Genomic DNA, 14,486 nt, shown 5'->3' with positions numbered 1-14,486 from the left:
TCAAACAACAACCAGATGCTTTGGTTGAGTAATCGCATTGACTCACTGTGTCCCCCATAGGACTAGACAAAAGGAGTTGTGCGTCAATGTGTGTGCCAGGGTGTTTTGTTTTTAATTAGTGTAATGAGCCAGGCGATGGCAGAGATTATTTTGGCACTGAGGAGAATGATCCCGACAGCAAACAGTGACTCAGTGTTGATGTCAAAGAGGGAGAAAAAATATCTTTCTTCTTGTCACGTTGCTGCCAAAAAGAAAAAAACGGAGGAGTTTTTGTTCATAAGGGTGCGAGACGCACGTCCCAGTTCTCCTTAATTTTAGCCTCAGAAGTGTTGCCTGTCCCTGCTGGGATGTGCTAGTTTTTAAGATTAATCCATCAAATTACATTCGAGTTTTCTTTCTTTGGAGATTAGTTATGGATATACAGATAGTTCAGGTATTCTTGTGATTTTTTCTGACGTGGGTGTTGAAAAAAGTCCTATTGCAACAATAATGAGTGGTCCAAGGAATAATAATATAAATCACTCTGGTTAGTGTCCCCTGGAACCATTTTCAACTGTCTTGGATCATTTTTATTCCTGATAATTCCTTTTAGTGATAGTCTTGATTATTTTGGTAATAGCCTCATCTGATCATCTTTAAATGGTCTCAACACCCAAGAAACAATCCAAAGATACAAATACAGACCACTGATTTTTGTTATTACTAATGTGATTGGTTGAATTACAATTATGGTAATCAAAATAATCCATCCATTCACTTCCGCTTATCCTTTTCAGGGTCACGGGGGTGCTGGAGCCTTAGGGCGAGAGGCGGGGTACACCCTGGACAGGTCGCCAGGCTGTCGCAGGGCTTACACATAGACAGAGACAACCATTCGCACTCACACCTATGGGTCCAATTAACCTAACCCCACTAACTGTATGTCTTTGGACTGTGGGAGGAAGCTGGAGTACCAGGAGAGAACCCATACAAACACGAGGAGAACATGCAAACTCCACACAGAAAGACCCCGGCCTGATGGTGGAATTGAACTCAGGACCTTCTTCCTGTGAGGCAACAGTGCTTAACCACCGTGGCACCGTGCTACTCACCAGCTCAAGAAATCCAAAATCTGCATGGGCTGATACCACTACACTTGTGAAAAGGGGTTTGTGACCCAGGGGCTCTATACAATATAGCTCTCTGAAATGCCAAGAGCAAAAGCCTAGATGGAGAAATAATGTTCAACTACAAAAGAAATAAATGCAACATTAAGATTTAGGGCTAGGCACTCATGTTTACCCAGGAGAGAACAAGGACATGACATAGTCTTGGCCCCGAATTTGTGAATTCAAAGCATCTTGGCCAACTTCTTATTCAGCTATGCATAACTTCGCATTGGCAGGCAGGTCAGGGATGCTGAAGTACTTTCTAATACATCTCAGTGGATTATTCTTGCTGTGACCTCCAGCCCCCCATCTTGTATAACTCAACAGTCAGGACACATAGCAGGGTGAGGGGCTCTGCTGCGGCCACCCATGCTAAAAATCCACACACGTGATACTGGAAGAAATGTACCTAAAGGAAAACAGTCAGAATTTCTAAAGGACAAAATGCCAAAAAATATGGATGATAATTAAATAAATAAGTGTGATTGAGATGTGTGGAAGTGCCAGCTTTTTTCTGAAGACGGCAAAAAGGGAGAACAGAATTACAGTAACTCCAGCAGACCACAAGGAATGTGGCCGGGCAGCGTGTACAGACAAGCCCAGCATGCGATCAGACATACGCACTCACACGCACGCACACACACACACACAGAAACAAAGAAGACAAAGGACGCCTTGCTACTTAAACTGCACAGCATCTCAGACTGATAGCGCCAATTCACATTCATTTTCACATGGACAGGATGTTTTCTTTTATCCCACTGGCACGAAATCTGTTTGTGTGAGGATAAACACATAACACACCATATTTAAAATAATAAACACAATTTTGTTCGCATATTTGCAGGAAAATTTTTTTATGGCCTCACTGGCATTCCAAAGAAATTGGCACTAATTAATCATAAAATGGGATCTGATATTTATCTAAGCCCTAAATTATAAATAAACACTATCTGGCTGAACTGACAGCACAAAAACAGCTGTCATGTCTTTAAGGACGTTTGGAGTAATAACAATAAAAGCCAGAGGAAGATGTTAGTGAACCTGGTCATGTGTTTCAGTTAAGAAGATGAGACTGGGTTGGAAATGCGAGTTGCAGAGGTGATTATAAGTAAATCCATAACAAATCTGAACTTCTCAAGCAAGAGGAGATAGAGAGAAACAGAAACTGCGTAATGACATATAACTGCACAATTTCAGGGCAGCAGTAAGTTCATGAAAGGTTTGATGATGCAACAATTTAAAGGAAATAAACAGATGAATAGTTGCAAAGAAGAAAAAATGTGTTTTTTAAGGCCCAAGTGAGAGTCCTGGCATTACCCCAGTTGAAATGGTGTGGTCAGAAGAGGGCTGTTCAGTCTAGACATCCAACAAATCTTAATGAACTGTAACAGTTTCACGAGGAATGGTCCAAAATTCCTCCTCAGAAACTGCTATAGGAAATTCTAAATGGAGGCTGGTGCTGATAAAGGCTCCACAGGTTTGAAGGGTATTGAAAAGCTACAAACTTTTCTGTCCTACAATGTTTACTCCTTTCAGATTTTGATTCTAACGACATTCAAAATCAATTACACAAGGATATAGATGAACGTAATAGTACATTAATTAGTCAGAAGATAGCTACACATTTTGTTTATTGACTGGAATAATTAAGACTATAAAGTAGCAGACATGTACAGTACTTGAGTTCGACTGTCAGACGTGAATATTTTAGGTTTAGGTTTGGATATAATATTCCGTACATATCTCAGACTAAAAGCTGGCTCTTCTACAATAATGCAATTCAAACAAACAAACAAAAGTCACAGTCATAGCAAACGTCCAACATAGTTAAATTATAAGAACTTCCTTTCTCCGAAACAGTCCCGGTCTTTGAATTTAAAACAAGTTAAGCTTTTACCAGCAAGTATCTCAAGGCCACACAGTCGCATTTGTCCAAAGGGCACACGTCATGCTAGATTACTTTCCCAGAGCACCCCTTCTCAACCCAGTCGGTTTTGGCCAAATAAATGTTGGGCGCTTTTTTCCCCCTTTCAACATGGCGGGATCATACAGGATATTCTATTTTTAGTCTAACGGGCTGCTGCTTTGGCTTGAAAGCGTGTTCTCACTGCTTCATTGTGATTGTTGTTAAACACGTGAGGGTGCTGTTTCTCACATGAGGTCAGGCTGACTGACTGTAATGTAATAATAAAGGGCCGAGAAGTGCTCACAGTGGGCTTGTACACTCAGTGCACCTGTTTCTATTAGTGAATAGGGCAGGACAAGCTTCGGTGGAGATATGCAAAAGAGGAACCGTAGAATTAGGATCTGACTTTCCGATTTTAGATTGTGATAGTTGTGTTTTCTTTACGAACAATTAAAGATTTTCACATGAACGCAGATAAATATATAAATAAATATAGGCCTTAAATGTTTTGTGATTTGGGAAGTTTTTTTTAAACAGAAATCCCGCCGCAGGAGCCAAAAAAATTAACTTCTTCCAAAAAATACTTAACAAGTTTCCCCAGCTTCATTCGTCCAGTTAATCTCGTTTGTGTTAAGATGTGAGACTATACTAAACTATGCCTTTACTCACTTTTCAACCTTTCCACACTTTTGACCATATTTTCTTATATTAGAAGGATGTTTGGCCTCTCCTTGTCTTTTGTTTGTTATATTTAGACTCCATCATAATAACAGACAAAATAATATTTCAGAATGGTTATAATGTGTTTCTTATAGTCTTATAGCATGTTTTCGAATAACTGCCCTGCTTTATGGTAGTATTGAGCCCCAGCTGTGCTTCATTGTCGTTTTGATGGTATTGGATACTGATTTATGATATTGTTTTAGTTTAGCTGTAATATTAAACTTGGTTTGCGGTCAGTTGTGCTTATTATGCTTTGCTGGGATTTGATTTTTAACTTTGCGGACCTGCTGTTCATTGCACCACAGAGACCACCTTTAAAACCCCATCGCGCCACCCTCTCTCTCTCCCTCCTCCTCTTTTCTTTCTGCTGCTTCCCCAGTGCTGCAGGTTGAATCCATTGCCCCTATTTCCTGTCACATGGGTTGGAAATAGGATCCCTGTTTTCTACTATCTGGTCTCGTCGTAGTGGTGTCAGTGTAGTAGTAGCTGTAGGACCTGCCTTGAAGTTCAGGGACTTTTTAACACCGGCCAAAGCGCGACTCCTGCACAGACACAGACAGCCAAGCAGCAAGTCAGCCAGCCAGTCAGTCAGTCGGTCCAGCAGCCCGCCGGTCTGCGCACCCGTCCGTCAGGCTGCACTTCACCTGAGAGCGAATTCAGACTCTTTAATCACACGATGGATTCCTGGACCGTCACCTCTGCTCTGCTTCTCGCTGGCTTTATTTCTTCGGCGGCTTTTAATGATTTCGACACCGGTAAGTCAAACTTTTCTTCTCGCCTTTTCCTCGCAACGGGTTTGCGTCTCCAAAGTTCCTCTTTTGCGCGACGCACAAGCGCTTCTCCTCTTTAAAAAGAAAAAAACAAACAAACAGCACAAGTCGCACTAAAAAGTGCAGCAGTCCTAAATATTATCATGATACTCTTGGTATTTGTTTCGCTATCCCACATCTTGCAGTTAGCAGTAACTTCATTCATAGTTAATCGCCTTGGTAAAAATCCCACTACGGCATTGTTTCCCAAACGGCATGAGGTATTTAATTGACAGGTTTACAGTTTCCCTCCGAGCAGCCAAAGCTCGCAGGGAAATTGTTTTGATTTTTCGGCTGCAGGGAGGAGAGTGGTGCTCTGGAGTGAAGTGTCTGGTCTGACGATCACGCGTCACTTCCACACGTACTAAGATAAACACTTGTGCTCCTAACTGTAAGGTGTCCGGGACACATTCGTACCATGACGTTTACGGACCACAGGTCGCCTTTATTATGTTATTTTACAGAAATTGTTTTAATGTAATCAGGGAAACGGCGAGTTTCCCTGATTACATTAAAATAAGACAAACCTGCAGCTGTCACACGATCCACTTTCCAACACATCCGGCTCTATTTTTATTTACCTATTCTGCATCAGCCCCTCATAGCTCAGCGGATACATTTGAACTTATTGCATTTTCAGCTTTTCTTGCAGAAATAAAACATTTTTCATTCCCAACATCATGTCGCCAGAGGAGGCCTGCGCACTGCTGGCTGTTTAATTGAACCGTGCAAACACGGGTTCTCCCCGGAATGAACTTGAAACCGTCCGCTAAGTCATCTGATATCACCCGTTTAATTTACCATCAAGTTCAGATTAATACGCAAAGGGTACGCTTGCGTCTCTCTGCTGCACTTCAAAGTAACAGCCGGATCCCCAGTGAGAGCCGCCTTCTCTGAGACTATTTTGTTTGAATGTGAATATCTAATAATGATGACCGCACTAACCAGCTTCTCCTTGCTGTAATTTGTGCCGCGTTTCATGTCGAAGCAGCAAATCCTCATGCTTTCCTTTTTAATTTTTTTGTCTCTTAATTATACCCTTGGATTTCAAATTAGAGGGTCCACCATCTGGGCTAGTGCGTAAGTACTCCCATGTGTACCTATGTATTAACAAAGTATTTAAAGCAATGGTATTCCCCCTCATAACACAGGGGAGAAGAAAAGGCCAAGTTTATGTTTAGTTTGTCAGCTGTGCCATATTTACTGTAAAGTAAAACAATAATTTAATGTCTCTACAAGAAGTCAGTCTCTTGTTGTAAATGATAGAAATGACTCAGGCTGTCTTTGCTGGTTGAAGGTTAAATACCCTCAATTTGACTGGACTGTGAGGTCAAACTGAATGTTAAAGCCAGCAGCATCTAAAGGAGAAATGCACTGTACAGGCCCTTCTATGTCTTTCAAAGTAATGAGAGCTGAGGAAGATGGGCTCTGTGGTGCAGGCAGAGCTGAGCTGCACTGAACGGTTCCATTCAGTGTTTGGATATTTGGATGAAAAGAATCAAGGGAACATCTGTAATGTTATTAAGCAACAAATCAGGGTCTGGGCAAATATGAATTTTTCAGCAGAGCGGCATTTTCCTTTACCCGCTGAAGTTATTACCTGCAGCAGCTTATTAATGTCGTCCAGAAAGCCAGCTGCTGGTGCTGCTGCCGCCTTCGTGAGACAGCACCTTAAACAGTTACACTTGAAATGCTTTCTCTGTCCTTGTGGACTGCAGCTTTGGATCAAGCAGAAGTGTATTAGCAGCAAAGTGTTGTTCATCTCCTGCTGAGTGGTAATCACGCACTTGGTGCTGTGCACACATGCAAACATGCACCTATGTGCAAATGTATCTAAGGGTTAGAGATGGCATGGTGGTTGTAGCGGTGGAGCAGTTAAGTACCATTATGCAACATATAATATGACAGTGTGCTCTTCTTCCATACAGCACACTTAAGACTCCCACTATAGAGTGATAGTTAACCACAGACCCTTATCTTTATAAAGAAGCTTTATAAAAGAAACTCATTTAGACTCCTACATGCTGTTGTGCCCGACTGCATCCTGCTGTTGTTTTCTTGGCAGCTGCTTACAAATGTACACACAAGTAGAAGCTGAAGTCTGTCAGAGCTGTCAAGATGAAGTGTAATTGAGTTGGTCTATAAGCCAGTAATGATCTAGCTCATGGCACTGTTGTCTTAAACAAGCTCAAGCTGGTGAATCATGGCAGATTTATGATCTTCATGTTTGTGGTAACCAGGACTGTCTCTACTAGTAGGTGGAAGATGGGTGACCACTGGTGAAACTTACAGTCCTTTGTTTATGTAACAAGTTCACACAGTTCATACAGCTTTTTAATTAATTTTCAAGTATTGACATTACAGTAAGGTGGTTTCCCTTTTAAAGCTTTCAAATCTGGGTGAGCGAGTCCTTTTTTGTCTCAGTACATGCTGGTGTAGCTCATAGGTATTTGGTCAGTTTGATCAGAAGATCATTAGCACTCTCACATCTGTCTATGAGGCGTCAGTGTGAGGTTGATGAACTTAGTTTGCAAGACTGAACACAAATGTAACAAAATTGTATAAAACAGCAGCTTTAAAGTTCACTAATTATTTACAGTTTTGTTATTTCTCTTCAGAAATTGAAGCGTAAAAAGACGACTTCATGTCTTTGTTGATGCACTTGTTTTGGGCCATGGCCAGTAGTTTCCTGGAGTTTTTGTTAAAACTGATTTAAGAGGCCTGTATGGGTGTGCATTAAATACTAAACTCATCCATTTTGCTTTTTAATTGAATAAACAATGACTATATGGAATGTTTATGAGCTTGCTTTATGGGTAATGGCAGCCATCTTTTATCACCTTTGGACAGAGTCAGTCAACCTGTTGCCAAAGACAAGGGATTGTACGGGTATGTGTTAATTTTAAGAGATCCATCCATCCTTCCATTGACCTCATATAACCCCAGTTCACCACTTCACTCTCAGACTGAGGGTTTAGCTGTAGTCCTACAATATTTAAAATTAGAATGGGAGGCAGAGCCCTCAGCTTTCAGGCCCCTCTTCTGTGGAACCAGCTCCCAGTTTGGATTCTGGAGGTACACACTTACACTCTCTATTTTTATGATTTGGCTTAAAATTTTCCTTTCTGGCAAAGCATAAAGTTAAGGATGTATCAGGTGACCCTGAATTCTCCTTTAGTTATGCTGCAGGAGGGCTAGGCTGCTGGGAGTTGAAGAGGGAAGAGAGTGAAGCGTGCTTCTTCTTCACTCACTATGTTTTTATGCACAAGTTGGATTTAAATATGAGTTATTATTAATCGCTTGCTTTCTTCCACAGCATGCCTTTTTTCCTGTCTTCCTCCCCTCACTTCCAACTGGTGAAGGCCTCCTCTCCCCAAGCCTGGCTCTGCCAGGGGTTTCTTCCTGTTAAAAGGGAGGTTTTCTTTCCCACTGTCACCAAGTGCTTGCTCTCAGGGGGGCATCACATTGTTGGGGTTTTCTCTGTACTATTGTAGGCCTTCACCTTTCAATATAAAGCACTTTGAGGAAACTCTTATTGTGATTTGGCGCTATTGAATTGAATTGAATCATCCCTTCCTTCCTTCCTTCCTTCCTTCCTTCCTTCCTTCCTTCCTTCCTTCTTTCCTTCCTTCCTTCCTTAAACACTTATCTTACTTTTATTAGGGTCACCATGGACTGGAATCTCAGCTATCATTAGGCCAGAGGGAGAATATACCCAGTAGAGTTCTCCAGTCCATCGTTGGGCTAATATAGAGATACACTTAGCCACACACTCTCCCATTCACATGCAGAGAAAGTTGTAAATCACCAATTATCCTAAACTGCCTTTGAATGATGCGAGGAAACCGAAGCATCTGGAGGAAACCTGTGCAGGTGAAGACTCCATCTAGAAAGGCCAGGAGGTTTCAAACCAAGAACCTTACTGGTGCGCTTGCTCTGCCACCCAATTTAAAGAGTGACATGGCAACATATTAGAAACACTTGTGCTCCATGATCCCCCTTTTCAGTGTCATAATAAGTAGTCTTACCTTTGTTTGTACCTGAGTATTTGACCAGTCAAGCATTTATTTGTTGGGCTGGTATTCAGTTTTAATTTTTTGGGATTTAGGTTTCTAAGAAAAACTCAACTTTAGCAGTGGTTGGCATGCTTTAGTTTATCACACTATTGCACACTTACAGACTTTATCATTAGATTTAGCAGATAAAGAGAATTTGTGTTGCTTTCGAACATTATATCTGTGATCATTTTACTTGTAAACATAGCGAAGTACATGCATCGTTCATAAGTCTGTTTATGATCTTTTGACATATGAATTCCTCTTGACTGCATATATATTTCTTCTGTTTGCTATTTATTGCTGCTGTCTTACTATTTATATTTTACTCCTGCACAGTTGGTGTGGAGCACCCATCATTTCACTGTACATGTACAGTGACAGTAAACTGGTATTGTATTGTATTCTATTCTATTCTATAGTTGACATTGCACTTACAGAAGCTTAAAGGAACAGGCAGCAGAGAGCTATGACTCTGATGACTATGATTACAAAAAAGTCTAAATATGTAGAAAGTTTGGAGAAAATGGCCACACTGTTAATGAAATCTGTGACCTTAGTAAAAAGTTAACCTATGAGTTTATGATCTTCAGTTTTAAGTTTTATTCCATATAAAACGATGCCTGTATTTTAAATTACAGTCCTAATAAGAGTAAAATAGATAATATTGCAGGATATGTTTTAGGGTGTGGCTGTTGTGACTGACAAGTCACTGCTGCATGAGTGTGCAGTTTCCTCAAATTCTTTGTCAAATCCGCCCCAGCTCATGTCCGGATGTTTTAACACCAGCAGTTGTGTGTATACAGTCTGTGCATTGTATATGAGGAGTTTTAACCTGTGTGTCGTTTGATTTTGTTCTTTGCAACTTTAATGAAAACGCTTAGCTTTGGGTGTGTCAAGCTGAAACTTGAAAAGGGCAAGCTGTGGCATTTTGGCAATATGGTATGCACTCTCATTATGTGATCACAGAAGACAGAGCTGTCAGAAATAAGCCCTGATGAAAAAAACATCAGGTTAATATCAGGCTGTGCTCGACCAGCTGAATCTTGGCCTGATCGAAGGCAGTCTGAGGTGCCTGATGGGATTGCTTTTTTCTGCACTTTTTGCCATGTCTCTTATTAGCTAGACATGCATGAAATAATGCTACGTGGTAAGATTTGTCAAGCTGGTGATGTAGCCTATCAAATGAGCTTGCTGTGTATCCAGTCATGCTAACATATTTATATCAGGGTTTTTTTGCTTCTTTTTTAAACTTTACTCAACGTGGGCGTCTGAAGACCAGAAATGAAATAAGTTGATGGTTGGATGAATGACCACGTGTTGTGAGTTCTCTTTGTAGCCTGACTTGCGTATAAGCTGCTGCATAAACTGGCAACCCTCTGTTGCATCTGGCAACCCTCTTTCTTTCCTGCTCAGTGTCTGATCGCTATCCAGCAGGGCATGATGTTGGCCTGGACTCTGTCCGATTCATCGCCCTTGACTACAGACAGAACCGAGTGTCTTGCAGTGCAGCAGGCGAGGAAAAACTGGTTCATAAGACTGTACAGAGGTGGTAGCTTCATTTTGGCAACTGTTATGCAGCTTCTGTCTTCACTGGGTTGTTGTGTGATTGATAGGAGTTATTTTCAGATGTTTGGCTTAATGTCAAGTTAGCGTGAATTGCCTGTGTGTGTTTGTGCTTGTCTAACCTCACCCCTCTGTGAAAAACAGGGGAACATGGCAGAGGCACATACCTTAGAGTTTAGGGCTAGAAATAACAATTAACTTTGCCATGATCCAGTAGTGAAACCTGTGACAGTTTGGCTTTTAAGTACATTCAGTTCAAGGGTGTCAAACTCATTTTAGTTCTTGGGCGACATAGAATCCAATGTGATTCAAGTATGCTGGATGAGTTAAACCTATGCATCCTTATTGAACCTCTTATCGATTCGCATTGGCTCCCCTTTGACGGCCATCACCTACACTAAGCAGCATATAAAAGACATTACATTTGTGCAAATTAATTGCATGCTGTGTGGTCAAATGTTTGTGTTGGAGGTTTTTCCCATCTTTGTTGTGGTCAGTATTGAGGTCATTACTCAAAAAAGTGGTTAAAACACATATTACACAGAACACTTTTCTTAAAAGTAATGTAGTACATTACTTCCAGGAGAGGGTGAGTTGTTATACTACGTGTTACATTACTTTCTTGTTACTGTATAAATTGACCTTAAATAATTACCATTTAACTTTTTAAACCTATAGGCTATCGTCCCACACACCAACACAAATCCATATCTAATGAGGACACACACAGGATCTTTCTCGTAATTCAATTCAATTCAATTTTATTTATATAGCGCCAAATCACAACAGCAGTCGCCTCAAGGCACTTTTTATTATACAGTAGATACAGAGAAAAACCCAACAATCATATGACCCCCTATGAGCAAGCACTTTGGCGACAGTGGGAAGGAAAAACTCCCTTTTAACAGGAAGAAACCTCCAGCAGAACCAGGCTCAGGGAGGGGCGGGGCCATCTGCTGCGACCGGTTGGGGTGAGAGAAGGAAGACAGGATGAAAGACATGCTGTGGAAGAGAGACAGAGATTAATAACAGATATGATTTAATGCAGAGAGGTCTATTAACACATAGTGAGTGAGAAAGGTGACTGGAAAGGACAAACTCATCATGCATCATGGGAATCCCCCGGCAGCCTACGTCTATTGCAGCATAACTAAGGGAGGATTCAGGGTCACCTGGTGTAGTATTACATAAAGGATTTTTTTACAAAGCAATGATGAAAACCATCAAAAAGAGACTTAAAAGCGATCGCCACAGTGATTCTACTTTAGAAACATGAACATGTAGAAGCGGTTCTTGGCTAGCTTAGCATTAGCATGCTGTCTGTGCAGGTCCTTGAAAAGAGCCGAAGTTGTCTTAGCAGCATCACTATTGGAACTATTTCTGTCCTGGATGCAGTTTGCACTTTACCATTGTGCTCTCATGCTTTTGTGCAATAAAAATAAAAGTAATGGCTTTATCCACCCTGTGGACTGCCCCGCCATTTTTCTCCTTCAACACACGAACTGAAATCAACTGATTGTAGCGAGAACCCATAAGCTGGATTGATAGACGAGCAGACTAACAATTCCAAGAAATTGGACTACTGAGACTTCTCGATTCCCAACCCTAATAATATGTCAAGTCTTTGAGATTCAAACAACTTGTCGTAATCTAGAAACACTTTAACTTCCCAAGCATGTCTACCCCTGTGTAGTAATGCTCACTAAATTTGAAGAAGCAGTGAATTTTATAGAAAAACTATAATTATTAATGACTTGTCTGCAAATTTCACACTTGGAGTCTTTGTTTAACACCCCTAATTTAGTTGGTCAGCAGCAGCAGCGTTTAATTGTAGATTAAATAGCAACTCCACAAGGACTTCTTGTCATTGCTAGATTAAAAGAACAGGTTCCAGTTTGAATTTAATTAAATTTATGATTAAACAGTTATTAAGTTCATAAAATAAAAAAAAGACAAAAAAATAAAAATGGTCATCATAGATGGTTAGCGCTTAACATAACATCTTTAAATCACTTGTTTTTCTAAAGTCTGAAACCAAAAGACATTTAATTTAATGACAGAAAAGGATTGTCCAATTTAATTTCATTTCAGCTCTGTGTGTGTGTGTGTGTGTGTGTGGGAGTGAGTGAAGTTTAACTGTGAAGCAGCTGTTACCATCTGGAGTCTCTATAAACTTTCAGTGTTTCTGCTTAAGAGTTTAAAGGGGCCATGTCAAGTGTCAAACCAAGAGGTGCCATGTTTCTCTCTCCCAACTACACCCACACTCATATAAACACACATATAGATAACCACAAGTGTATGCATACACAGCACACTGGATGCCTCCAATCATCATCTCTCCCTCTTTCACCCAGTCAACATCCTCAATCTTTCTTGACTTACTCTTCTTACAGCTCGTCCACGCAGCCTATACAGTTTATGACTGGGCTCCATCAACCTTTGTAACCCTCGAGACAGCGTAATCTTGGTTAGTGTGTGTGAAGGAGCGATGCTCTGAATCGTTTGCCTCAGAGAGATAATAACAGGCCATCCTCAGCCATTTGAAGAATCACGAGCTTGTGTTGGCAGAGGTGATCGCAGTGAAGCATTGATTTGAGGGGAGACAGTGGGTTCTTAAAGAGTTTAACATAAGGACTAAATCCTGAGTGCCCAGAGTGGGGAGTGTCAGGGAGCATTATGGGAAGTGGGAGCATGGAGTCTGGGTCTCAGATGTGGGGGCTGCGGTTCCCCCTGCTTTTCCGGTTCAAAGATGGAGATGGAAACCTCTCCTCCCCTGGTGAGCTTCTGTGCAGAACATTCTGACGCACACACACAAAAACCACTCGTGCAGATTTGTGTTACTGTCTGGGTGTGTGTGTGTGTGTGTGTGTGTGTGTGTGTGTGAGAGAGAGAGAGAGAGAGAGATGATTAAGGATGTGATCATGTGTAGCAGCAAGAGGAAGTTTTTGAGTTATTTAAAAATCCTTTGTCCTTTCCAGCCTTTGGAGTTGTGAAAACAACCAGCAATAATCAATATTTTACACAGTAATGGCAGATTAAATAGAATGATTTACTCACACTGATCATTTACAAAGAATTAGCACCCACTTTTGCAGACAAGGAAATGCTTGACTCCAGCACAGCCCCACGGATTTATTTATTTTTTTTATTTATTTATTTTTTTAATTGCAGAGATTATCGCAAAATTATAGGTGCAGCTTGTCTGTATTTGTGTGTGTGAGAGAATTATTATGAAAAGAAAGCGAAACTAATTCCAACTGACCTATTTCTCTGTTTCCAGATCTATCTATGAAACGAGGTAAAGAGCTAATACTAGGCAAGGATGCAAGAAGGAGGGGGGGGGGGCTGCCAAACCGTTTTAGTCTGGGTTTTGCTGTATCTCCAAAATACTTTTCCAAATGAAAGATTTGTAATTACAGTAATATGTGAGCTAACCTGGGATCAACAGTACTGAGACAGAGATCTTAGTTTGTCACATTAGCTCTTGAGCCTCAAACACAGTGCAGCTAAAGAGACATTACTTTATTTAATAGTTACTTATTGCCATATTATGTCCAGTGGCCAGACTGGTCTCCCATTCCACAGTAACCCCAGCCATGATGGTCAGATACTTGCTAAAATTAATACTGAATCCACCAGATGTGGTGCTAGGTGAGTGTATATATATGTATATATATATACGTAGCTTTATAACACTCTAGCTAATCTGTTAGATTTATGCTTCTATCTTGGAGAACAGGCACAAGATGTTGTTTGGTTTAGAGTTATCGTGCATAACATCATCCATTTCTTTTGACAGATTATTTGCTGCTGAGAACAGTGCCTCATCTTTTAAAATTTATTCTGTAACACTTTGAGTGAATAATTCAATGTGACATTTATTAGCCTACCTCAGTATTTTACACTGACTCTGTTTGGATTAACGTATAGCATTCTTCCTAAGAGGAAAGGCAAGCTTTGGAGCTGCTGCACATTTTTATATGACTTTTGAAATAACATAGGCCTTTGCATTTCCCTTCAAGGACATGCAAAAGTGGTTGCATCAGTCACAGGACAGAACAATCTACTGGAGAGACACATGGTGGCTTCTGCTGCCTTTTCTCTCATCACTCATTGAAATGATGAGTAAGCCAATGTCCCTAAAAGATTTGTACACTTTTTAAACACTCTTTTTGTGTCTTTTGGGCAGTTTGTCCTTGTTGTTTTCAAAGTATACTCAGGCACTCTGTCTCCTTTTAATGTTATGTGGATGCATAATGAGTCAAAAAGTACATAA

General features: G+C 40.7%; 1 protein-coding gene across 3 annotated transcripts in view; it reads left to right on the top strand.

Moving 5' to 3' along the window:
• kremen1 (kringle containing transmembrane protein 1) overlaps positions 1-14,486 on the top strand; it is a 79,495-nt gene that overhangs the window by 11,102 nt on the left and 53,907 nt on the right. For all 3 annotated transcript variants that reach the window (XM_025912039.1, XM_005473627.4, XM_005473626.4), the window contains exon 3: positions 777-4,535. In XM_025912039.1, coding sequence (XP_025767824.1) covers positions 4,457-4,535 — 79 coding nt within the window. In that variant the 5' untranslated portion in view covers positions 777-4,456. The remainder of the gene's footprint in view (positions 1-776; positions 4,536-14,486) is intronic.

The sequence above is a fragment of the Oreochromis niloticus genome, linkage group LG12 (genome assembly GCF_001858045.2).
Source record: "Oreochromis niloticus isolate F11D_XX linkage group LG12, O_niloticus_UMD_NMBU, whole genome shotgun sequence".
Taxonomy (NCBI): Eukaryota; Metazoa; Chordata; class Actinopteri; order Cichliformes; family Cichlidae; genus Oreochromis; species Oreochromis niloticus.
The sequence above is the reverse complement of the archived record's forward strand: the minus strand, read 5'-3'. Positions and strand labels throughout refer to the sequence as shown.